At 45.5% G+C, this 26,752-nt stretch overlaps 1 protein-coding gene across 14 annotated transcripts in view; it reads left to right on the forward strand.

Moving 5' to 3' along the window:
• LOC106569344 (obscurin) overlaps positions 1-26,752 on the forward strand; it is an 86,950-nt gene that overhangs the window by 36,700 nt on the left and 23,498 nt on the right. For 4 of the 14 annotated variants that reach the window (XM_014140620.3, XM_082960918.1, XM_082960921.1 and 1 more), the window contains 17 exons: positions 476-742; positions 1,197-1,463; positions 2,101-2,175; positions 3,168-3,269; positions 3,491-3,592; positions 4,788-4,874; positions 5,580-5,657; positions 8,787-9,056; positions 9,723-9,986; positions 12,303-12,581; positions 13,053-13,310; positions 13,593-13,859; positions 14,334-14,609; positions 16,533-16,799; positions 17,412-17,687; positions 17,967-18,239; positions 26,345-26,635. In XM_014140620.3, coding sequence (XP_013996095.3) covers positions 476-742; positions 1,197-1,463; positions 2,101-2,175; positions 3,168-3,269; positions 3,491-3,592; positions 4,788-4,874; positions 5,580-5,657; positions 8,787-9,056; positions 9,723-9,986; positions 12,303-12,581; positions 13,053-13,310; positions 13,593-13,859; positions 14,334-14,609; positions 16,533-16,799; positions 17,412-17,687; positions 17,967-18,239; positions 26,345-26,635 — 3,699 coding nt within the window. The remainder of the gene's footprint in view (positions 1-475; positions 743-1,196; positions 1,464-2,100; positions 2,176-3,167; positions 3,270-3,490; positions 3,593-4,787; positions 4,875-5,579; positions 5,658-8,786; positions 9,057-9,722; positions 9,987-12,302; positions 12,582-13,052; positions 13,311-13,592; positions 13,860-14,333; positions 14,610-16,532; positions 16,800-17,411; positions 17,688-17,966; positions 18,240-26,344; positions 26,636-26,752) is intronic. The other 10 variants (XM_045694212.2, XM_082960919.1, XM_082960920.1 and 7 more) reach the window with 10 other exon arrangements.

Consider the following 26,752-nt stretch of genomic DNA (forward strand, 5'->3'; position numbering starts at 1 on the left):
TGGGTCTCATCGGTCTCTGGGTCTCATCTTTCTCTGTGTCTCATCTGTCTCTGTGTCTCATCTGTCTCTGTGTCTCATCTGTCTCTGTGTCTCATCTTTCTCTGTGTCTCATCGGTCTCTGGGTCTCATCGGTCTCTGGGTCTCATCTGTCTCTGTGTCTTATCTGTCTCTGTGTCTCATCTGTCTCTGTGTCTCATCTGTCTCTGTGTCTTAACTGTCTCTGTGTCTTATCTGTCTCTGTCCAGTTTGATCTTTGTAGTCTGTCTGTCTGAATTGCGTTGATTATCATGTTGTTAGTCTTTGTGTGCTGGTGATCATTCTGTCTCTGTTTCTGGGTTTGGTTTCATTATTCAAATATCTGCTTTCTGAACTGTGCCATTCTCATGGTTTTAGAGGATGAACTCATGTCTGATTGCCTCATATCAGTGGTTATCGTTTTTCAGTGTATTTTATATGGTTTCATCTGAATCCCCAGCCCAACCTGTGACCTTCAAACAGAAGCTGGAGAGCCAGAAGGCTGAGGAGGGGGGCAGTGTTACCCTGCACTGTGAGCTCTCTAAACCTGGAGTCCCTGTAGAATGGAGGAAGGGAACACAGGTGCTGAAGTCTGGAGAAAAGTACCAGATGAAGCAGAAAGAATCTGTGAGTGAACTCCTAATCAGCAAAGTAGTACCCGAGGACAGTGGAGACTACAGCTGTGTGTGTGGAGACCAGAAGACTACAGCCAGTCTCAAGATTAAGGGTAGGGGGAAGATCTATGTTAACTATTTACAGTACTGTATAATTGTTGTGTTCTTGCGATGTTCTGATCAATTGTAGGTAATATTTCAAATGGAGTTTCAGTGCATTGTCAAGCAGATTACTTTTGGTTTTAAATATATCTGTATTCGGTCATTGTCAATTATGATGTCCATTTGTTGGTTAACTTCATCATGTTTTGTGAAATGCCATGTTATGTCTGTCTCTCTGTGTTTTGTCTTTGTGTCTGTCTATGGATTCTTTGCTTTAGTGTTACGTCAGAGTATCGTTGTTTATATCGCTTTGATTCAAGGAGTTATATTGTTGTTTACGTATTGTTTTAGTACGGTTTACTTCCATTTATTGCTTTAAGTGTGTTTCATTGACTATGTGAGGATGACTTTAGTTTTTGGTTGTTAACTGTCATCATTCGTAACTAAACCATGAATGACTTTCAGCCCAACCTGTGACCTTCAAATATAAACTGCAGAGGCAGGAGGCTGAGGAAGGGGGCAGTGTTACCCTGCACTGTGAGCTCTCTAAACCTGGAGTCCCTGTAGAATGGAGGAAGGGAACACAGGTGCTGAAGTCTGGAGAAAAGTACCAGATGAAGCAGAAAGAATCTGTGAGTGAACTCCTGATCAGCAAAGTAGTACCTGAGGACAGTGGAGACTACAGCTGTGTGTGTGGAGACCAGAAGACTACAGCCAGTCTCAAGATTAAGGGTAGGAGAGAGTTAATACATTTAGATGTGCCTTTGTCACTAAATATGTTTGGTAAAACTATATTTGGATGCGCTACAGATGGTCATTCTATCAACAAACTATATGTTGATAAGAAACTGCTTTCTAAGGTTACGGTTAGGGTTAGGGTTAACAAGAGCCTCTGATGCAGGAGACCAAACTGGATCAAGGTAGGAAGGGGAGCGTACATGGAGAACAGTTTGTCTGTCTGCTTTAACTTGTCATCTGTGCAGTTTGTCCTGCTTCTTGGTCCTGTTGACAATGTCGGTGATGATGCTGATAGTATTCGTTGTCCTTTTACAGTCAGTGCATATGTCACTGTACTTGAAGTTTCTTGTGGTTTGTTTGTGCCACTGTTTGTTGTGTTTAGAAAGGAAATTGAGTAGGCATCTTTGTCTCTGTATTCTGTTTGCAGTCAGTCCACGTGTTCTGAAGGTTTTGTCTCATTGCTTCTGGTGTTCACAGTTATCATGTATTTATTTGAGACTTGTGTGGTACATCCTTTGTTGGCAGTTTGTATGATACATCCCTCTGTTGGCTGTTTTTCTGTTATGGTCAGTCTTGTCATAAAAGGTTTGTTTATGAGGTTTTGTATTCTAAGTTGCATGTTTTATGGCAGCTCTGAAGTATTCAGCTCCTCCAGTAACTCCCAAACAGGAGGAGCCCCAGAAGGAGAAGGCCAAAAAGGAAGAAGGTAGGGAAGGACAAGGAGAGTAACAGTTTGGTTTACTGCTTGATTCTCTGTCTTTATGGTATGTCTATAGTGCCTATGTCTTGGCTGAATGCGGTGTGCAACATCCTGAATTGTCGGGAAATCTGAACATGTTGGTGTAAATTTGTGTTTAAATTAGGACAGTACAAATATACAAATGGCGGCTCACCATTAAAGCTTGTTAAGGAGGAAAATGATGCCTTTGCAGCCTGAATGGGGGATGCTTTATGTACTAGCCGGTCCACGGGGAACATAAGTGTATTACCTGGAATGCACATCAAACTTAAATGATAGTGCAAATTTAGTGCCCACTGTTGGCTGCCTAGGCTATGCAATATGCATATCACCAAATACATTTTTCCTAGTGCTATTTTCAATGACAAATTTACCTAATTTACAGGTGTAACTTTGTTTATAGTGACTGGAGAACATTCAAAGTTTCTATCTGATACCTCATCTCTACAGAATGTGCAACTTCTCCTCTGTCAATCAAGGGTGCAGGGCGGGACTAATATAGTAGCTTTCTTATTATTATGTCAGTGCTCTCCGGGATCCTTGGAACATTCCTACACCATTGAAGTTGAAATTGAAAATGGTTAAGGTAAGGTTTAAGGTTAGGGTTAGGTAAGGGTTATGGTTAAGGCTAGGGGTTACGGTTAGGGTTAGGTAAGGGTTATGGTTAAGGCTAGGGGTTAAGGTTAGGGTTAAGGTTTAGGGTAGGGACGTCCCGAGGATTCCGGTTAGCACTGACCATTCTTATTAGCCAGATTTAGTTTGTTGTTTATCTGTCAAGAATTAACCCTTAACCAGGTTGCAACTATGTTTTGTATGTGTATGCAAACCTTGTCTGTGCACAATTGTCACCTTAGCTTTGAGCGGCCTGACATTGTTTTGGATTCTCTGCTTCCCTTTGAGGGCATGCTTTTGTGAGCATACTCAGCTCAGGATCTAAAGTGAAATGTTTAAACCCCCAGCTCCTCCAGTCACTCACAAACAACAGGAGACCCAGAAGCAGCAGGAGACCAAAGAGGCCCAGAAAGAGACAGTAGAAAGGAAGACAGTAGTAGAAGCCCATGGTAGGAAAAGATAAGATATGTTCTCTGTTGAGCTCATTCTGGAAGTTATAGAATATTGAGGTATTCTGATTTCTGCTATATCTGTGAAGCCTGCTGTTCCTGCCGGCCCTAAACCAGAGCCCCAGAAGGAGACCGTAGAAAAGAATACAGTAGTTAACATTTCTGGTTACTTGTTGAAGTAAAGTTAAAAAATGTTTAGTTATTATGGTGTTTTGTCATAGTCTTGGAGCCCGCGACCCCTATTGCTCCTGCCACCCCCAAAACGGAGCCCCAGAAGGAGACATTAGAGAAGAAGACCGTAGTAGAAGCCTCTGGTAGGAAAGGTGAACTATCTGTTGTCTGTCACAGCAATTAAAAAATAAATTGTATTCTGGTGTTGCTGTATGTAATTGTGTTGTTTTATCTGGTCGATAATTGCAGTCAGATAGGCCAACAAGCAGCAGTTCATATCTGTTCCTTTGTGGCTTTAGCACTGTGTGACTCATTTTTTGGGTCTGTGTTTCAACTTGTGATCCTCTTAGTATTTTCTTACTTGACACAAATATGTAATAATGTAGTAATGTAATAATAATATGTTTTTACTTGGTTTTCCCTCAGCTTTAATGGCAGTGTGTGTCTGTTTTAAAGATGTTTTGTTATATGACGTAATATGAATTCATGTTCATGCGTGTGTTATTGAGTTTTCTGCTTTCTAGACAACTGATGAAGTTCAGTTATACACTGAGTGTCCAAAACATTAAGGACACCTGCTCTTTCCATGACATAGACTGACCAGGTGAATCCAGGTGAAAGCTATGATCCCTTATTTATGTCACCTGTTAAATCCACTTCAATCAGTGTAGATGAAGGGGAGGAGGCAGGTTAAATAAGGATTTTTAAGCCTTGCGACAACTGAGCATGTTTTGTGTATGTGTGCCATTCAGAGGGTGAATGGGCAAGACAAAATATTTAAATGCCTTTGAACGGGTTGTGGTTGTAGGTACCAGGCGCACCGGTTTGAGTGTTTCAAGAACTACAACGCTGTTGGGTTTTTTACTCTCAACAGTTTCTCTTGTGTATCAAGAATGGTCCACCCCTAAAGGACATCCAGTCAACTTGACACAACTGTGGGAAGCATTGGAGTCAACATGGGCCAGCATCCCTGTGGAGCGCTTTCGATACCTTGTAGAGTCCACGCCCCGACGAATTGAGCCTGTTCTGAGGGCAAAAGGGGGTCCAACTCAATATTAGGAAGGTGCTCCTAATGTTTTGTCTACTCAGTGTTTTCTGGTAGTCATCTTGATATTTTGTCATAGTCTCTAAGCCTGTTGTAGAAAAGAAGACCGTAGAAGCCCCTGGTAGGAAAGATGACCTATCTGTTGTCTTTTCAACTAATACCTGTGGGTAGTCTGTCACATCAATTCAAATATGGCTGCTCTTTGGCCTATCTGTTCAACTTCAAGCAAACATCATTCATGGCTTTAGTATTGTGTGGCACATTTTGGGGGTGTATATAGTCATTTTGGTGTTTTCTTATAGCCTTTAAGCCTGCTGCTCCTGCCACCCCCAAACCGGAGCTCCAGAAGGAGGAGACCGTAGAAAATAAGACTGTTGCAGATGCTCAGGGTGGGTACTTTCGTATAGGGACTGCTGCTCTTTGGTCAGTCTGTTCAAGCGAACGTCATTTGTGGCTTTAGCATTGTATGGCTAATTTTGTGGTTTCTGCTTCACCTTGTGGTCCTGTTAGTGTGTCCTGTAAGCTTCTTCTGTTTAGTCTTTGTCCTTTACTTGCAGTGTAGGCTATGTATTGGCAGTCTGTGTCACTGTCTGTTTCTCTCTTTGAAGACTGTTGTATGACGTTGGGAATTCATGTTCATGAGTTCATGCTTTTGGTTGAGCTTTCTGCTTACTAGACAGATGATGAAGTAAAATTATATACTGGTAGTTATTTCGGTGTTTTGCTATAGCCAAGAAGCCTGCTGCTCCTGCTGCCCTCAAACTGGAGCCACAGGAGGAGACAGTAGAAAATAAGTCAGCAGTAGAGAAGATCAGCTATCTTTTGCCTGTTAAGCTCATACCTGTGCAAAGTCTGTCATATCAATTCAAATTCTACTGCTCTTTATCCGTTCAATTGGACATCATTTGTGATTTCACATTGTGTGGCACATTTTTGGGTCTCTGCTTTATCTTGTGTGGTCCTATTAGTCTGTGTCATGTATGACGGTTGCCCTTCACTCAAAGGGATGTAATGGCAGTTTGTCTGTTTAAATACTTTTTGTTGTATGACATTGGGAAGTTAAATCATATACTGGCTTTGCTGTTTTGTCATAGCCGTGAAGCCTCCTGCCGCCCCCAAATTGGAACCCAGGAAGGAGACAGTAGAGACGAAGACAGTAGTAGGAGCCGCTGGTAGGAAAATATGAGCTTGCTGTTGTCTGTTGAGCTCCTACCTGTGCATTGTCTGTCCCATCATACTGTGTTTCTCAATGTAGACTCAGAATGTAGACTCTTTGCTCTTGATTCGAGTTGTATGTGGTGAACAGTGTGGCTAGATTCTTTCTGAAGGCAAGTTGTGTCACATAGTCTTTCTGTAGCCCTTCAGTTAGCTTCCCTTATCTTGTGGCTTCAGCTGGTTTGTCAGGCTGTTCTCTTAAGAGGTGTTGAGGATCTTATCAAGTGTATTACTGTGCCACAGTAGAGAAACCTCCAGTTCCTGCAGTCACCCTTAAACCAGAGCCTCAGAAGCAGGAGACCAAAGAGAGAGGAGATTAGTTTGTCATTCTTAAGTTCAGTACATCGGTCCATTGTTCGTATGAATGGATAAAAATGTTTGACTTTGGACGTTGTTTGCTTCCATCAGGTTTGCACGTGCATTTTTTTAAAATGCAAAAGTTATTCAACTCGTACTTTAGGCTATCTGATATAGTTCCTGTTCTTTTCATCCTTAACTCGACGAAGTACATTCTTTATTGACAATATATTCAGTAGATTTTGCTACAAGTATTGTTTTGTCTGCATACTTTGCCATGCTTCTAAATGGTGGTGGAAAGAAAGTAGGCTACAATGATGGTTGCCATTTGAATGGGTAAGACTTGAAGCTCCGTGGACATTGGGCTTTGTTCGCTTCCGTCTGGTTCGCTTAGGTGCACAATTTTAAAGTTGATGTTATAATGAAGATATATTCAACAGATTGTTCATGTTTGTACTGTAGTTGTGGAGACACCAGTTGCTCCTGTCCAGTCAAAACCAGAGACTGAAAAGGAGGAGAAGACAGTGGTAGAAGCCCATGGTGGGAAAAGAGGAGCTTTCTTTTGCAGTCTATTCCTGTATAATGCTGCCATGGAGCTTGCAGTTGTAATGTATTAGGTCTTCACTTGGTTGTCTTTTGTTGACCTTGCTGGAGTCTCCTTGTTGTAGATTCCTTGTTGTAGTTTGATTATGATATTCCAGGTGTATTCTGCGTACAAAATATTGAATTTAGGCAGAGACCAGGATTGTTCATGCAGTCCTGTACATAACCTTGGTTATGTGTAAACCCAGAGTAGTTAAAATCTCACTTTCAATGTGGTGGTGGGTCACACACACAAATCTTTTTTTGAACTGCTGGCCTGGACGGATGGACACCAAGCAGAGAAGAGTGCATACATTAACGGTCATTGAAAGTGTTTACCATACATAGAGACACCATCCCAGTGGGATCGTCTTCTAGACGCTAACACCATACGGGTTTGCGATGTCTCTTTTTGAGGCATTGTGACAGTGGATGAAGATATTTTTTAACCCTTTATTTCTCAGCTCTTCCAGCCACATTCAAACACGATCTTGAGAGCCAGGAGGTTGAGGAGGGGGGCAGTGTTACCCTGCACTGTGAGCTCTCTAAACCTGGGCTCCCTGTAGAATGGAAGAAGGGAACACAGGTTCTAAAGTCTGGAGACAAGTACCAGATGAAGCAGAAAGATTGCAGTGTGAAACTACAAATCTGTGATTTGAAACCTGAAGACACAGGAAACTACCACTGCAGCACTGGAGACCTAGAGAGCTCAGCATACCTGAAAGTCAATGGTAGGATGATGAAGACCTTTTCACTGCAGCCCAATTCTTCCCTAGCACAGAAAATATCACCTTGATTTATGATAAATTGATCTGAAGCACCACATGTATTAACTGAAATGCAATAAATAGTTAGTAAAAATAAGTGATGCAACAAAACAGTTGGAATAATACCTACCATTTATTATGTAAGTGTAGGCTTATAATTAATCTTTTGCGATTTTGATTTGTCAGCTCTCCCAGTCATATTCACCAAAGATCTGCAGAGCCAGGAGGCTGAGGAAGGGGGCAGTGTTACCCTGCACTGTGAGGTATCTAAACCTGGAGTCCCTGTAGAATGGACGAAGGGGGAGGTGGGTCTCTGCCCCTGTGCCAAGTATGAAATCGTCCAGGAAGGGCACAGCGCCAGACTAGTCATCCACAGCTTAGACTCTGAAGACTCAGGCAGCTATACTTGTGACAGTGGCGACCGGAAAACCACAGCAAAACTTTCTGTGAAGGGTAGGCTGAGAGAAAACTCTTCTGGTTTTAGCTGTGTATGCTGTCGGGAAAGAAAATCAAACTTTCCCACATGTATTATACATATTTTGTGGTTTGGAGGCACAATTCTGCCCTCTAAAAGTTTCTCTATCTCACCTCTCCCAACCTACATCATTCCTACCCCCCTCTTGCTTTCCACAGCCCTGCCTGTTTACTTCAAAACCCGACTACAGAATCTAGAGTGGGACGCAGGTGAGATCGCCATCCTCCGCTGTGAGATCACAAATCCTGGGGCCAGCGTTGTCTGGAGCCGGGGCGACAGGGTCTTGGAGTCTAACAACAAGTATCAGCTGAAACAGGAAGGTGCCATAGTGAAGCTTATCATCTATAACCTACAAGGGGCTGACTCTGGGGAGTATATCTGTGACACGGGTTACCAGAAGACCTCATCCATGCTCACTGTACAGGGTAGGGGACAAGATGAAATGTCTGCTACTGTCTTCTGACATTATTTTCAATCATTCTCTCTCTCTACACACCTCTTGAATCATGGCACCTCTTTTAATTCACTCTATCCCTACCACCGCTTTCCATCCTGAGTGATTCCCACAAGACTAATATCACGCAAGGCTTTAGAGGACCAAAGATCTAAAGAGCACAGAAGTAAAGCTTGTTGGGATCTTCATACATTTCCTGATTCACCTACTGCTTCCTATGTCTTTCATATCCTTCACATACCTTCTTCTGCACTTCTACCTTCATAACCATTCCACCCGAGTGCTCTGCTGTTAAGGACAATGATCTGTCTCACACTTCCACTTCTTCTGTCTTGACAGGAGCAACCTTATGTCTTGACAGTTGTCTCTGTATTGTAACTGTATTGAGTGTGTATGGTTAGGTGCCTTATTTCTGTTGTAATCTCACCATGTACACCCATATAGACACTAGTGCTCCCTTAGAGTGAGATTCGCATCTAAGCAGTAACACATAACTGGCTTTTTAAAACAGAGCTGGAGGTGACCATAGTGAAGGTCTTGAACAGCTGCTCGGTGCGCGAGGGGGAGGACGTTCACTTTGAGTGCCATCTGTCCCACGAGGATGCCAAGGGGGTCCAGTGGAAGCTTGCGGACGTCCCTCTGCAGAACAATGAAATGAATCTGATCCGCAGCCAAGGCAAGGTGCACAGCCTCACCCTCAGGGGGGTCACCCAGGCCGACTCGGCCACAGTCGCTTTCACCGTGGGCCACCATACCTCCACCGCCAGCCTGACCGTCCGAGGTAAGGGGTGCATATACATAGTCCAAGGTTAGGAGTATACAGTATATAGTCATATGCTGTACATAGTCTGAGGTAAGAGATACAACTGCTGGCGATCAGCCCCAACCTTCTCCCATTGTACCCCAATACCAGGATCCATTCTGTCCATTCCAAATCCGTTTTATACCCTGAACGTCCAAGGTAAAGGGTACATATACTGTATAGTCTGAGGTAAGGGGTTATATAATATATGTATGACGCTAATCACTGACTTTTACTAGACCTAACCCTTTTCCATTGTACCGCAATACTTGGAGCCATTCTGTCCATTCTTTCATAGATTCTTCATGTCTTTTATCTTCTCTTATCAATAATGGATCTCTCAATTCATGTTCATCTTGTTGTGGAGATCGATTATTATAGCAGTGCATGCCATTGGTAGGCCACTTGTTAATTTCTCTCACATTACAACATAACAAGAAACCTCCCCGTTTTTGTCATTTGCTATTTGAAACCTGCAGTGGTTAATGTCTGTTTAGCAAATGCTTTTAAATGTTGTGTTGAATGTTTCCTTTCAAGATATTGGATGTGATTAGATGTCCGTCCCGTCCGTGTCCACTCCCTAAACCTGGTAACGTCTCCATCAATCTTAACCTGGTCTGTATCTATCTTGCTGTGTCCCCCCAGGGGCTCCTGTGGTGTTCAAGAAGGAGCTAGAGAGCCAGGAAGCAGTTGAGGGGGGCAGTGTCTCCCTGACCTGTGAGATCAGTGCTGAGGGCAAGGTGACATGGAGAAGGGGCTCCGTGCTCCTCACCCAGGGGGAGAAGTATTCCATGGAGCACACAGGTTCTACCTACATCCTGATGGTTCACAAGCTGAAGGTCGAGGATGCTGGAGAGTACACCTGCGATACCGGGGATAAGCAGAGCACGGCCACCCTGACAGTCAAAGGTAATGGAGCCTCTGTATTCACATCGGTCTCTCGTTTGCTGTGACTCTACATTATCGTCTGCTTTCATTCAGTGTGCCAACGGACTAAGAACTTCCATCTTAATGCCAAGGCAGCATCGACTCTTCCTGGGGTCCAAGAAAATTAAGGCAGTTATACAATTTTAAAAACATTACAATACATTCACAAAAGATTTCACAACACATGAAGTGTGTACCCTCAGGCCACCACTCTACTACCATATATCTACAACACAAAATCCATGTGTATGTGTGTGTACAGTGCATCCGGGAAAGTTTTCAGACCCCTTGCCTTTTCCACATTTTGTTATGTTACAGCCTTATTTAAAAAATGGTTACATTACATTTTTCCACATCAATCTACACACAATAACACAGAATGACAAATCAAAAACAGATTTTTAGAAAATGTTCAAATTTATAACAATAAATATCACATGTACATAAGTATTCAGTCCTTTTACTTAGTACTTTGTTGAAGCACCTTTGGCAGCGATTACAGCCTTGAGACTTCTTGGGTGTGACGCTACAAGCTTTGCACACCTGTATTTGGGGAGTTTCTTCCATTCTTCTCTGCATATCCTCTCAAGCTCGTCACTGCACAGCTATTTTCAGGTCTTTCCAGAGTTGTCCGGGTTCTGAATGGGCCACTCAAGGACATTCAGAGACTTGTTCTGAAGCCACTTCTGTGTTGTCTTGTTGGAAGGTGAACTTTCACCCCAGTCTAAGGTCCTGAGTGCTCTGGAGCAGGTTTTCATCAAGGATCTCTGTGTACTTTGCTAAATTCATCTTTCCCTCGATCCAGACTAGTCTCCCAATCCCTACCGCTGAAAAACATCTCCACATCATGATGCTGCCACCACCATGCTTGACCGTAAGGATGGTGCCAGGTTTCCTCCAGACGTGATGCTTGGCATTCAGGCCAAAGAGTTCAATCTTGGTTTCATCAGACAAGAGAATCTTGTTTCTCATGGTCTGAGACGCTTTAGGTGCCTTTTGGCAAACTCTGAGTGGGCTGTCATGTGTCTTTTACTGAGCAGTGGCTTCCGTCTGGCCACTCTACCATAAAGGGCTGATAGGTGGAGTGCTGCAGAGATGGTTGTCCTTCTGGAAGGTTCTCCCATCTCCACAGAAGAATTCTGGAGCTCTGTCAGAGTGACCATCGGATTCTTGGTCACCTCCCTGACCAAGGCTCTTGGTTTTTGCTCTGACATACACTGTCAACTGTGGGACCTTATATAGACAGGTGTGTGCCTTTCCAAATCATGTCCAATCAATTGAATTTATCACAGATGAACGATCAAGTTGTAGCATACAAGCATCTCAAGGATGATCAATGGAAACAGGATGCACCTGAGTTCAATTTCTAGTCTCATAGCAAAAGGTCTGAATACTTATGTAAATATGGTATTTATGTTTCTATTTTTAATACATTTGCAAAAATGTATAAAAAACTGTTTTCACTTTGTCATTATGGGGTATTGTGTGCAGATTTATATAAAACAAATATAATAATTATCCAATTTAGAACAAGGCTGTAACATAACAAAATGTGGAAAAAGTCAAGAGGTCTGAATACTTTCCGACTGCACTGTATAGTGCGTATGTTACCGTGTGTGTGTATGCATGTGTCTGTTCCTGTGTGTCTCTTCACAGTCCCCGCTGTTCCATAAGGTGTATTTGTATCTTTTTTTATCTGATTCTACTGCTTGCATCAGTTACTTGATGTGGAATAGAGTTCCATGTAGTCATGGCTCTATGTAGTCGTGGCTCTATAGCAACCAGTTTTAGAAGTATAATCTGTGAGTAAGCATAGTTGTCGAGGTAACAATAAAATGTTTGTTGATCATGAAATGTAGGTTTCATAATCAATATGTGTTTTTATGTTTGAACCACAGTCTATTTGCTGTGTTGGGGACTACTGCATGTTGGTTTTGTTTTCATATTCAGACCTATACTAAGCTATTGTGTCAGAGATCACTTTTTGCATATACATATGTCTACAGTACCTTCCTACACGTTAGCCATTACGTAGGAAGTGAAAGTGTGTTTTGTGTAATATTGTACTCTTTCAATGAGAAGTCCTAAACATTGAGTTGGCAGAAATAGTTTCACTAATATCCATGGTGTCTCCTGGAGTGCAAGTGTCCATCCTCTTTAGAACTCACTTTTAAATCGGGATACCAATGTTGGTGCTCTAATGTTGAGTGTTTCACCTTAATGAATCTCCTGGGAAACCTTGACCCTGGGAACCTTTAAATCTCTCACTCCCCCATCGTCAAATTCATTCGCCTCCAGAGTCTGTACGCATCACTCGGGAGCTGCACGACATCACAGTGACCACCGGGCAGGATGCTGTCTTTGCGTGTGAGTTGTCCCAGGAGGGCGTGACCAACGGAGAGTGGTGGCTAGGGGATAACCTCCTCCAGAACAACGACCTGAACCAGATTACCTTCCAGGGCCGGGTGCACCGGCTGACACTGCAGATGGTCACCACTGATGAGTCAGGGGACGTGGCGTTTGTGGTGGGCGAAGAGAAGACCGTCGCCTGCCTACTGGTGGAAGAGAAGCCCAAAGGTAATGGAGATGTTAACGGAGACGTTAAAGATGGCCATCTAGTCCTCACCCTTCTTCATCTCTATCTTCCATCAAACAGCATTGGAACAACCTCTGTTCATCTGCTGTGCACCATCATCCATTCCATTCTAACCTTTCTTTAGACGTGTGTTGGCCATCCTCCTGGCTTTTCTTTTTGTAGCATCTTTGTCTTTAAAGATACTATAAATTGAAGTTGACAACAAGATGGTTGTCACTTACATAAACATATCACTTTGCTAACTTCAGTATCAATTTGAATATCAATTGAGTGATGCACGCCTAATAGACATAGTCTTTATGGTTAGCATTGGCGGCATTGTAGACCTGTGGAAAAAGAGCCACTTTAAACACTGCCCATAGAAATACCATACAAGTTTGACATGCATGACATCTGACACTCAAAGTGCATTACACTGTATGTACTTAGCTTGGGATTTCCCATATCTACAGTGTTAATCCTAGAGAAGCCTCATGACACAGTGGCCCTGGAGGGTGAGACAGTCACCCTGTCCTGCACCGTCTCCGACCCCACGGCCACTATCACCTGGAGCAGGAATGATGTTGCCATCAAAGCAGGCCTCAAGTACGATCTGCGGAAGAATGGAGCTCTCATGCAGCTCCGTATCCACAACCTGGAGATGGAGGACTCTGGAACTTACTGCTGTGATACCGGGGATGCACAGTGCACCGTCACATTGACTGTGGAAGGTAAAGAATGATGCTGCCACTTGAAAAGTTTGGACCCTCTACACTGCATCTAATGGGTACTAGAAAATAGTCTTCTAAAATTGAAGGCTCAGGATCAAGAATAACTCAGGACGAGTTCCCCCACAATACTGTTCTTAACTTGCTTGCCCTCTACAAACTATCAGGCACCCAGTCTTCCGTCAACATACAACAGAGCCATCTTACGCCCCTGTCCACCATGCCACCATTGTCTACACATCTTCTGTTGTCTGACACTGATGTCATGTCTCCTACTTCCACCAGGTGCCCCGGCATTCTTCCTGAAGGAGCTGAAGAACAAGGAAGCCCAGGAAGGCGACGATATCACTCTGCGTTGTGAGCTCTCCAAGGCGTGCACTCAAGTGGAGTGGAGGAAGGGAGGCATGGTCCTCCAGGCTGGTAAGAAGTATGAGATGAGGCAGGAGGGCTGCGTTCAGGAGCTCCGCATTCGTAACCTGGAGCCAGACGACAATGGATACTACACCTGCGACGCTGGAGACCAGCTCACCACGGCGTCGGTGGCAGTGCAAGGTATCATGTCACAACTACACCATCTGTCCATGAAAGGGTTCATTTCTGTATCGTTTTTTCATTTCTCTAGGATCAAGGAATGCATTTCGAATAGTTTATGATACACTTGTTGAAACCACAAAGGCTATTGTATGTTTTTCAGCAAGTTAAAGATGATCAGTTGTAGGATGTAATTGTAAATTAAAAAGATGTAAGATTTATTTGTTTACATAGACAGACAGTTTCCAGTCTTGATTGAAAACAGATAGTTGACATTTAGTTGAACAAAATGTATATTGTATCATGGAATGTGTAGGGAATAAATAACCCAGTGAAGTGAGCAAGGAGGCTTGCCCTCTTAAAGTCAAAGTTTAAATGAGGAATGAGACAGGTCGAAGTAATCTTTATTATCCCATAGGCTGGCATTGTGAGTTTGAGGTGAGTTGTGTGAGTGGCAGTAGCTGAGTGTCTGACTGTATCTCCACTACTCTGCAGAGGCAGAAGTCCTCATAGTGTGTGGTCTAAAGAGCACCGATGTCTTTTTGGGCGAGTGGGCCACCTTCTCCTGCCAGCTGTCCCGCGGTGTGAGGCCCGGGGAGGTGCAGTGGTGGCTGGACGGGACCCTTCTCCAGGATAGCCCCTCCAGCGAGATAGGGCTGAGCCAGGGCCACGTCCACACCCTCACCCTAAAGGACCTGGCCCCAGACGCCTCTGGCACCGTCACGTTCAAAGCCTGCAGCCTGGTGTCCTACGCCAAGCTCTTAGTTAAAGGTATCAGGGAGGAGGAACTAGAGGGATTGAGAGGAGGAGGAGAGTGACTTCTAAAGATCCAGCTGTGTTCTCCAGACCTTGCAGCATCAATGCTCATAATACTCAACATACATATGTGTGATTAGATATAATATTCAATTATGGTATTTATCTGTAAGTGACCACCAGAGCATTTTCACCACATTGAGAGTAGACTACTATTTGCACACTTTCTGTCTAAGGCTAATGTTAATCTTGACAGTATTATGCCAGTGTCCTCAAGAGTTCAAAGCTCCCTGATTCAGTAGTGGGAATGACTAGTTCAGTAGCTAAGGTCTTTTTGTGCCTCATCCATGCATGCTTCCATGCATGAGCATACATTTGAGTCATTTCACTAATAGAGTTAGAATGAGAGTTTTCATGCTGCATGCTTTTGATAAGACCAAAACATACAAGATGGTGCAGCAGTAGAGGATGTTTCCACCAGTTTCTTAGTAAGATGGAGCAAGAGCAATGTTATCCAATGAGGATTCACACCCATAGTTCCATTGTGTATCTATACTTTTAGCTAATAATGGCAAATGGTACCTAACAGTTGTGGTTTACAGAATATCTAGTTGTAATAGAGTAGGACTGGTGGACATATTTTGATAATTAAAGGTGGAATATGCAGAAATCGCACCGTCATTCCTGGTTGCAAAAATGTGAATAGTTCTCCTAACTTCAGTTTGTGTGTAGAGAATCATTGTACCATCTAAAGCGCTTTCAAATACATTTTCAATAACCAAAAATAATGTGTTTGAAGCTGGTTTACAAAACCGAAAGTAAAAGATGCAAAAACGAAACTTAAGAACGGTGAGCGTAGAAATAGCGCACATAGAACATATCTACCACTTCTTAGATTTGCTTTCAATGAAAATAACAGATCTATAACTCACATTTATATGTGAATTTGCTCGGGTCACCCAAAAATGTACATGTTGCAGCTTTAAATATAGTTCTAGGAATCATCCACTCTAATCTTATCCAACAATTATAGAAATCATATCTGCCTACTGTAGTGTATTCACATTGAAATAGATGACATATTATGTCATCTATTTTGTGGCAGTATGTGGGATGTATGATTGCTGATAATAAGTGATGTGTGCACACAGTTAGTAATTAAGAAATAAAGTGTGCATTGTGTATTTTATTAACTTAGTTTTGATGCAGTTCTATGGGTACAGTGGGACAGATTTTACAACAGCAAAGTTTGTTTACAGATATGTCAACCTATAGAATCAGCAGTAGCTGGAAATTACAGTGTAGGGCAGTGCTGCTCCACCCATCCACCCTGGCCGGCCACTTTCCCTTACTTACTCTCACTCTCACTCTTCGCTTCACCTCCACCCTGCACTGCACCGCCCCTAGCCTGCAAGCACTAAAACTCTCTAATCCTTCCTACCTGTGCCCTGTCAGTCTGGCATCTCTATCCACCCGCTGGCATATCTCCCCTTTCTCATTGGTTGGTTAGTGGGCAGTAGTTGTGTCCAACTCCCCCTGCCTCTTGAGATGATTGGGCTTTTCACTCCCCCTTCAGTTTGGAGTAACAAAAACCTCTGTCACAGATAAGTAGACATTCACATACTGTATCTAAGTGCATATTTGGCCACAGAGTGCTGCATCCATAAGATGTACTGTTAATCAAGGCACCTCTAAGGGCTTGCCACAGCAGCACACAACACATTCTAAGCCACCTCTGATACCACCAACAACTCAAACCATTTATCAAATTTCCCCCTTGGGGATCAATAAAGTTAACTCAATTCAAAGTAATATACATCAAAATACTCCAAGGTGTACTGGGGTGTTTATAAAGCCCAGGTATTGTTCCTTGGCATGTCGAGAGAGTGCATGTCAGTCATGATGACCTTGTCATATGACCCCTGCCCCCACTCTCAGACCCCACAGTAGAGGTGGTGAGCGAGATGCAGGACCTGCGGGTGGCTGAGGACAAGCCGGCTGAGTTCATCTGCCAGTACTCCCGGCCGGTCCAGGCCCAGTGGAAGAGAGACGGTCGGCCATTGCAGCCTGACGGCCAGAGGGTGGTAGTGGAGCAGGACTGGACCGTGGCTCGCTTGTACATTAGCCACGTGTCCACTGAGGACAGGGGGAGATACTCCTGTGAGGCAGAGGGGACCTGTGTGGTTGCCTTACTGGAGGTGGAAGGTGAGCTTCTCTCCGTTTGGAAAGAGCACCTTGCTATTCTACCCTTCCCCTGAACTTGTAAAAATGTTCGTTGTTGTTTTCAATTATGATCAGCAGATAGCGATTTCAAGTGGGTCTTTTTTTTATCCTTTAATTTATGCCATCTTTCCCCACACCCCTCTTTAGCAGGCAAGGCAAAATGATAAATGTACATGACTTCTAAACCATGAGACATGACTTCTAAACCATGAGACCTGATCAGGAAAAACTCTGATCAAATAGGGCACTTGTTTCTCATGGTCAGGTCACATGCACAGGAAAAACTCATGGCCCTAGTGTGAAAATGGGTATCAGAAAACAAAGCATTGTAAGATTCACCAAAGACTGCATTGACATCCCTGGCAGGTCATTTCATGCATTATGTGTGTGTCCAGCAGTTTTGGCAGGTTTTCATTGTGAGGTTCCGCTTGAATAGAAGCAAGTGTCAAGCATAAAAAATCCACTTGACCTACAGGGCACCGTAAACCTGAAAACCCCACAACAGCTTGTCTTATGACACATTCTCCCCTCTCAGTCAAAGCTATTCTTTTACAGTAAACTGCCCTCTCCCTGCTTCCCTCTCCTCCCTTACAGCCAAACCCATTGAAATCCTACAAGGCTTGGAGAACATGGACACCATTGACGGCGGGGAGGCCCTATTCGAGTGCTCCATCTCTCGTTGCGAGATCAAAGACTGCCGCTGGCTGATCGGGGGCAAGCCGGTGAAGGAGTCGCCCACCACGGAGATCGTGTCCTTCGAAAGTGGACGCCGCCACCTCTTGCTGCTCAAGGATCTGCACGTTGGAGACAGCTGCAAAGTTACTTTCCAAGCCGGCACCGCAACAACCTCCGCCATGCTCAACGTCAAAGGTGTGTCACCCCAATTAATGTCCAACTTACAGTATGTTTGTTTGTCAATTAGTCACTCCATTTAATGTTTCCTTATGTTTGTTAGTTCCTGTTTTTTCTGGAAACATAAGTCTTAGGCCTGGTCTACTGGTGGAAATTACATACTACAGATGAAAATAAGGAAAATCTGCCTGCAATTGCTATAGGAACTAAGACTAGCATTAGTTTCTGTATATGTAACAGTATTGTGAGTCTTGAGTTTATGTTAGGCATTATATGACATGGATTTTGTGTGAGTAGGCTGGCAGCTGGATGTGGTGAGTGGTCTGGAGGATAAGGTAGCTGTGGTGGGAGAGACTCTAGAGTTCAGCTGCATGCTGACTGAGCCTGTGCCTGAGGCGGAGGTAGCCTGGTACTCTAATGGAGCCGAGCTAAAGGCTGATGACACCTGGGGCATGAGGGCTGACGGCTGCTCCTACCACCTGGTGCTTAGACAGGCCCCAGCCATGCCACCACAGGAGATCACCTTCGCTGCCAGGGACGCCATCTCCATGGCCAAGCTCACCATCATCAGTAAGTGTCTGAACAGCCATTTTGGAATCAATAATAGAAGCGTTCTCCAGGGAAGTGATTCTCAATTCTGTTAGATCCATTCGTCTCTCTTTCTCCTATTCTCCGGTGTTGCGGTCTACATTCAGAACCACATTCCTGTTCATGTTAAGTACTGTTGAAGTTATATGGCTACAGGTTAATCTGCCTCACCAAAAGCCCATTCTGGTGGGAAGCTGCTATAGACCACCAAGGGCACAGTATCTGGATAATATGTGTGAAATGCTTGATAATGTATGTGATATCAAAAGAGGTACATTTTCTGGGTCATTTAAATATTGACTGGCTTTCATCAAGCTACCCACTTTAAGAAAAAGTTTCAAACTGTAACCAGTGCCTGCAACCTGGTTCAGGTTATCAGACAACCTACCAGGGTAGTTACAAACAGCACAGGGTTGAAATCATCAACATGTATTGTTCACATCTTTACTAATGCTGCAGAAATTAGCTTGAAGGCAGTATCCAAATCCATCAGATGTAGTGATCACAATCTAGTAGCCATATCTAGGAAAACCAAAGTTCCAAAGGCTGGGCCTAGTATAGTGTATAAGAGCTCATACAATACGTTTTGTAGTGATTCTTATGTTGATTATGTAAAGAATATTTGCTGGTCTGTGGTTTGTAATAAAGAGCAACCAGACGCTGCACTTGAAACATTTATGACATTTCTTATTCCAGTTACTAATAAGCACCCATTAAGAACATGACTGTAAAAACTGTTAAATCCCTGTGGATTGATGAGGAATTTAAGAATTGTATGGTAGAGTGATAAGACAAAAGTTATGGCAAATAAGTCAGCAGAACCGAATGGCAAACGTACTGCAAATTAAGAAATCATGTGACAAACTGAATAAAAAGAAGAATAAACTATACTATGAAACAAAGATGAATGATAGTAAAAAGCTTTGGAGCACCGTAAATGATATTTTAGGCAAAAAGGCAAACTCAGCTCCATCATTCATCGAATCAGATGGATCATTCATCACAAAACCCACTGATATTGCCGACTACTTGAATGATTTTTTTCATTGGCAAGATTAGCAAACTAAGGCATGACATGCCAGCAATAAACACTGACACTACACATCCGTGTATATCTGTCCAAATTACGAAAGACAAGCGTTGTAATTTAGAATTCCGTAAAGTGAGTGTGGAAGAGGTGAAAAAATTATTGACAATGACATGCTACCGGGGTCTGGATGGAAAATAGCGGATGAATATTACCACTCCTATTTGCCATATCTTCAATTCAAGCCTACTAGAAAGTATGTGCCCTCAGGTCTGGTGGGCACAAAAGTCATTCTGCTACCTAAGAATAGTAACGCCCTCATTACTGGCTCAAATAGCTGACCAATCAGCCTGTTATCAACCCTTAGTAAACTTATGGAAAAAATGATATTTGACCAGATACAATGCTGTTTTACGGTAAACAAATTTACAACAGACTTTAAGCACACTTATAGGGAAGGACAGTCAACAAGCACAGCACTTACACAAATTACTGATTGGCTGAGAGAAATTGATGATAAAAAAATTGTGGGGTCTGTTTTGTTAGATTTCAGTGCGTTTTTTGGAATTATTGATAGTCTGCTGCTGGAAAAACATATGTGTTATGGCTTTACATCCCCTGTTATATTGTGGATCAAGAGTTACCTGTCTAACAGAGAACAGAGGGTGTTCTTTAACATAATCCAGGTCAAATCAGGAATTCCTCGGGGCAACTGTCTAGGCCCCTTACTTTCTTCAATCTTGATGAACGACAAGCCAGTGTGTCTATGTACATTTGAAGTCGGAAGTTTACATATACTTAAGTTGGAGTCATTAACTCGTTTTTCAATAGTTTTAGCAAGTCGGTTAGGACACCTACTTTGTGCATGACACAAGTCATTTTTCCAACAACTGTTTACAGACAGATTATTTCACTTATAATTCACTGTATCACAATTCCAGTGGGTCAGAAGATTACATACACTAAGTTGACTGTGCCTTTAAACAGCTTGGAAAATTCCAGAAAATTATGTCATGGCTTTAGAAGCTTCTGATAGGCTAATTGACATCATTTGAGTGTACCTGTGTGTCACATGTGTCGTAGTGGAGAGAAGACCAAGGCGCAGCGGGAATGTGAATACTCATACTTTTAATAAACTCAAGTAAGGCATCCACAGGAAAAAAACAATAAACGCGACAGCAATAGTTTTGCAGGCTATACAAACGCAGTGCAAAAACAACTACCCACAACCCCAAAGAAAAACACACACTACTATACTGCTCAAAAAAATAAAGGGAACACTTAAACAACACAATGTAACTCCAAGTCAATCACACTTCTGTGAAATCAAACTGTCCACTTAGGAAGCAACACTGATTGACAATAAATTTCACATGCTGTTGTGCAAATGGAATAGACAACAGGTGGAAATTATAGGCAATTAGCAAGACACCCCCAATAAAGGAGTGGTTCTGCAGGTGGTAACCACAGACCACTTCTCAGTTCCTATGCTTCCTGGCTGATGTTTTGGTCACTTTTGAATGCTGGCGGTGCTTTCACTCTAGTGGTAGCATGAGACGGAGTCTACAACCCACACAAGTGGCTCAGGTAGTGCAGCTCATCCAGGATGGCACATCAATGCGAGCTGTGGCAAGAAGGTTTGCTGTGTCTGTCAGCGTAGTGTCCAGAGCATGGAGGCGCTACCAGGAGACAGGCCAGTACACTAGAAGACGTGGAGGAGGCTGTAGGAGTGCAACAACCCAGCAGCAGGACCGCTACCTCCGCCTTTGTGCAAGGAGGAGCAGGAGGAGCACTGCCAGAGCCCTGCAAAATTACCTCCAGCAGGCCACAAATGTTCATGTGTCTGCTCAAACGGTCAGAAACAGACTCCATGAGGGTGGTATGAGGGCCCGACGTCCACAGTTGGGGGTTGTGCTTACAGCCCAACACCGTGCAGGACGTTTGGCATTTGCCAGAGAACACCAAGATTGGCAAATTCGCCACTGGCGCCCTGTGCTCTTCACAGATGAAAGCAGGTTCACACTGAGCACATGTGACAGACGTGACAGTCTGGAGACGCCGTGGAGAACGTTCTGCTGCCTGCAACATCCTCCAGCATGACCGGTTTGGCGGTGGGTCAGTCATGGTGTGGGGTGGCATTTCTTTGGGGGGCTGCACAGCCCTCCATGTGCTCGCCAGAGGTAGCCTGACTGCCATTAGGTACCGAGATGAGATCCTCAGACCCCTTGTGAGACCATATGCTGGTGCGGTTGGCCCTGGGTTCCTCCTAATGCAAGATAATGCTAGACCTCATGTGGCTGGAGTGTGTCAGCAGTTCCTGCAAGAGGAAGGCATTGATGCTATGGACTGGCCCGCCCGTTCCCCAGACCTGAATCCAATTGAGCACATCTGGGACATCATGTCTCGCTCCATCCACCAACGCCACGTTGCACCACAGACTGTTCAGGAGTTGGTGGATGCTTTAGTCCAGGTCTGGGAGGAGATCCCTCAGGAGACCATCCGCCACCTCATCAGGAGCATGCCCAGGCGTTGTAGGGAGGTCATACAGGCACATGGAGGCCACACACACTACTGAGCCTCATTTTGACTTGTTGTAAGGACATTACATCAAAGTTGGAGCAGCCTGTAGTGTGGTTTTCCACTTTAATTTTGAGTGTGACTCCAAATCCAGACCTCCATGGGTTGATAAATTGGATTTCCATTGATTATTTTTGTGTGATTTTGTTGTCAGCACAATCAACTATGTAAAGAAAAAAGTATTTAATAACATTATTTGATTCATTCAGATCTAGGATGTGTTATTTTAGTGTTCCCTTTATTTTTTTGAGCAGTGTATATAGGACTCCCAATCAAAGGCAACTCAACACACCTGCCTTCAATTGGGAGTCCAATCACCAACACAACACTTAACACACACAAAAACTCTGCCACATCCTGACCAAAACTAATACAATTGCTCCCTCTGCTGGTCAGGACGTGACAGAACCCCCCCCCCCCCCCTCAAGGTGCAGACCCCGGAATGCACCTTAAAAAAGAAAACACAAAAAAATCCACAATACCCCAACAAAACCAATAAACAATAACCCCTAAACAATAAGGGAGGGAAGGGAGGGTGGCTGCCGTCAACGACGGCACTGTGCTACACCCTCCCTCCCCAACTCACCTATCCTGGAGGTGGCTCAGTTGCAGGATGTGGACCTCGCTCCACCTTCGGCGTCGCCCACTTCGGTGGCGCCGATAGCTGCGCCGGGCAGACAGGCCACTCGGGCTGACCCTGGCAGACGGACCACTCTGGCTGGGCCGGAGGACAGGCAGGCCACTTGGGCTGGGCCGGAGGACAGGCGGGCCACTCGGGCTGGGCCGGAGGACAGGCGGGCCACTCGGGCTGGGCCGGAGGACAGGCGGGCCACTCGGGCTGGGCCGGAGGTCAGGCGGGCCACTCGGGCTGGGCCGGAGGAGGACAGTCGGGCCACTCGGGCTGGGCCGGAGGAGGACAGTCGGGCCACTCGGGCTGGGCCGGAGAAGGACAGTCGGGCCACTCGGGCAGCTCCGGGCAGTCGGGCCACTCGGGCAGCTCCGGGCAGTCGGGCCATTCTGGCAGCTCTGGGCTCCAATCTCGCCCTGCCAAATAGCCCTTGTGCCCCCCCCAAAAAAATTATTGGGGCTGCCTCTCGGGTTCTACCTGCCTCCCAGGCAGGTTGTCACAGTGGACCCGCAACTGATCCCATGTCCAGTCAATCATTTTCCTCCAATACTTCCAGCGACCAGGATGCCATCTCCTCCCGAGCGCGCTGCTTCCAATAGTCCTCCTTGACTTCCCTCTGTCCTCTTCTCCGCTGTTTGGTCTTTTTGTGGTGGGTAGTTCTGTCACATGTGTCGTAGTGGAGAGAAGACCAAGGCGCAGTGGGAATGTGAATACTCATACTTTTAATAAACTCAAGTAAGGCATCCACAGGAAAAAAACAATAAACGCGACAGCAACAGTTTTGCAGGCTATACAAACGCAGTGCAAAAACAACTACCCACAACCCCAAAGAAAAACACACACTACTATATAGGACTCCCAATCAAAGGCAATTCAACACACCTGCCTTCAATTGGGAGTCCAATCACCAACACAACACTTAACACACACAAAAACCCTGCCACGTCCTGACCAAAACTAATACAATTGCTCCCTCTGCTGGTCAGGACGTGACACTGTGGATGTATTTCAAGGCCAACCTTCAAACTCTGACCACTGTTCAGTTGGGTTGTCAGGTACCACAAAAAAGGGACTTAGGAAAATTACAATTGGTTTGAACACGGCAGCACGGCTAGCCCTTAAAAGTGCACAGAAGTGCTAACATTAATGATATGCATGTCATCTCTCGTGGCTCATAGTGGAGGAGAGATTGACTTCAGCACTACTGGTTTTGGTAAGAAGTGTTGACATTCTGAAAGCTGTCAATTTAAGCTACTAGCACACAGCTGAGACACCCATGCTGTCACGCTCTGACCTAGGAGAGCTGTGTTTTCTCTGTTTAGTTAGGTCAGGGTGTGATAGGTGGGTGGGCATTCTATGTTTTGTGTTCTATGTTTTGGCCGGGTATGGTTTCCAATCAGATGCAGCTGTCATTCGTTGTCTCTGATTGGAAGCCATACTTAGGCAGCCTGTTTTTCCCTGTGTTTTCATGGGATCTTGTTTTTGTGCAGCTGTGTTTGAGCAGCCCCAGAACATCACGTTTGTTTCAGTTTCACCTGTTTATTGTTTTGTTCGGGTTCACTAATAAAACATGTGGAACTACCGGCACGCTGCGCCTTGGCTGATTTATGACAGGGAATTCGAAGACAGCACACGTGACAGAAGATCCCACCAAAAGAAAGCCAAGCAGCGTGCACTCACCAGGAAGACGAGCGGGACCAAGCAGTGTGGATCAGAGGACTGGACCTGGGAAGAGATCCTGGATGGGGCAGGACCTTGGACAAGTCCGGGAGAGTATCGCCGCCCGCCGGAGGAGAAAGAGGCAGCAAAGGCAGAATGGCGATACTGGGAAGAACGGCTAAGAGAGCTACAGGAGCCCGAGAGGCAGCGCCCCCAAAAATGTTTGGGGGGGGGGTGGGCACACGGGTAGATTGGCTAAGGCGGGTTTAAGACCTGAGCCAACTCCCCGTGCTTACCGTGGGGAGTGAGTGACTGTACAAGCACCGTGTTATGCGGTGGTGCGCACGGCGTCACCCATGAGCACCACAGCCTGGTGCGCTCGGTGCAAGCTCCTCACCGTTGTCGTGCTAAGGTTGGCACTCAGCCAGCTTGGAGTATGCCCGCTCAGCATTCCTGCCCTCCAGTGTGCCTCCATAGCCCAGTGTGTCCTGTGCCTGCTCCGTGCACTCTCCCTCCAGTGCGCCTCCCTAGCCCAGTACGTCCTGTGCCTGCTCCTCGCACTCTTCCTCCAGTACGCCTCCATAGCCCAGTACGGCCGGTGCCTACTTTGAGCACTCGGTCCTCAGTACGTCTCCCCAGTCCGGTGAGACCTGTTCCAGCTCCACGAATAAAGCCTCCAGTGATAATTGAGGGTCCGAAGCCTGTAGAGATGATCCATGGCACGAAGCCTCTAGTGATGATCCATGGCCCGGAGCCTGTAGAGATAATCCATGGCAAGAAGCGTGTAGGGATTATCCATGGTCCGGAGCCTGTAGGGATAATCCATGGCACGAAGCCTGTAGGGATAATCCATGGCCCGGCACCTGTAGAGATGATCCATGGCACGAAGCCTCCAGTGATGATCCAGGACACGGAACCTGTATTGATGATCCAAGGCATGGAGCCTGCAACAATGCTCCTCAGTCCGGAGCCTCCAGTGATGCTCCTCAGTCCGGAGCCTCCAGCGACGCTCCTCAGTCCGGAGCCTCCAGCGACGCTCCTCAGTCCGGAGCCTCCAGCGACGCTTCCCAGTCCGGAGCCTCCAGCGACGCTTCCCAGTCCGGAGCCTCCAGCGACGCTTCCCAGTCCGGAGCCTCCAGCGACGCTCCCCAGTCCGGAGCCTCCAGCGACGCTCCCCAGTCCGGAGCCTCCAGCGACGCTCCCCAGTCCGGAGCCTCCAGCGACGCTCCCCAGCCCAGAGTCTTCAGCGACGCTCCCCAGCCCAGAGTCTTCAGCGACGCTCCCCAGCCCAGAGTCTTCAGCGACGCTCCCGCAGCCCAGAGTCTTCAGTGGCAGCCTGCAGCCCAGAATCTTCAGTGGCGGCCTGCAGCCCAGAGTCTTCAGCGGCGGCCTGCAGCCCAGAGTCTTCAGCGGCGGCCTTCAGCCCAGAGTCTTCAGCGGCGGTTGGCGTTCCAGAGCCTCCGGAGATGATCCATGGTCTGGTTCCTCCGGACACACAGAAGCGGGGGGATCAATGGGCGGGGGGGGGGTGCTACGCCCGGAACCAGAGCTGCCGCCAATTATAGATGCCCACTCTTTCCCTGTGTTTTCGTGGGATCTTGTTTTTGTGCAGCTGTGTTTGAGCAGCCCCAGAACGTCACGTTTGTTTCAGTTTCACCTGTTTCTTGTTTTGTTCGAGTTCACTAATAAAACATGTGGAACTACCGGCATGCTGCGCCTTGGCTGATTTATGACAGGGAATTCAAAGACGGCACACGTGAGACATGCGTACCCCACAAGACATGTCACCAGAGGTCTCTTCACAATCCCCAAGTCCAGAACAGACTATGGGAGGCGGACAGTGACTACATGGAACTCTATTCCACATCAGGTAACTGATGCAAGCTGTAGAATCAGATTTTTCTTTTTTAAGATACAAATACAACCTATGGAACAGCGGGGACTGTGAAGAGACACACAGGTACAGAGACACACATACACACACAAACAATAGCACTCTACACACGTACATTGAAATAACGTTGTATGGTGTTATTATACATTTTGTATCGTAGATATGTAGCGGTGTGCTAATGCTATATGATCTTTTGTTTGTATAATATAAGTGCCTTGGCAGCAGCTAATGGGGATCCTAATAATTACAAATACAAATTCCTCTCTCTTCAAACCCACCACTGACCCGCTCTCCTTTTATAGCTGTTCCTGACCCCCCGGAGGACCCAGAGCTGGTCAGTAAGAGTAAGCAGGCGGTGACCCTGTCTTGGTTCACACCCCTCAGCGACGGAGGCAGCCCTATTTTGGGCTACAGGGTGGAGATGAGGCTGGCGGACAGTGTCCTCTGGCTGCCGTGCCATGCAGAGCCTGTGTGTAACACAGAGTTCTCTGTGGATAACCTCATCCCAGGGAGCGGCTACAGGTTCAGGGTGGCAGCCATCAACAGAGCTGGGACAGGAGAACCTGTCCAGTTGCCTCAGAGCGTTCAGCTGGGTGAGTTGCCTATATGATGAGCTCACACCTGAGACAAACATAGATATCTCTATATGGCTCTGTCTCAAGCCCAGCATGTTGAACACCCTAATTATAACCTCGTCCTAGATCATGTAT

This window comes from Salmo salar, chromosome 14, assembly GCF_965601325.2.
Source record: "Salmo salar chromosome 14, fSalSal1, whole genome shotgun sequence".
NCBI lineage: Eukaryota > Metazoa > Chordata > Actinopteri > Salmoniformes > Salmonidae > Salmo > Salmo salar.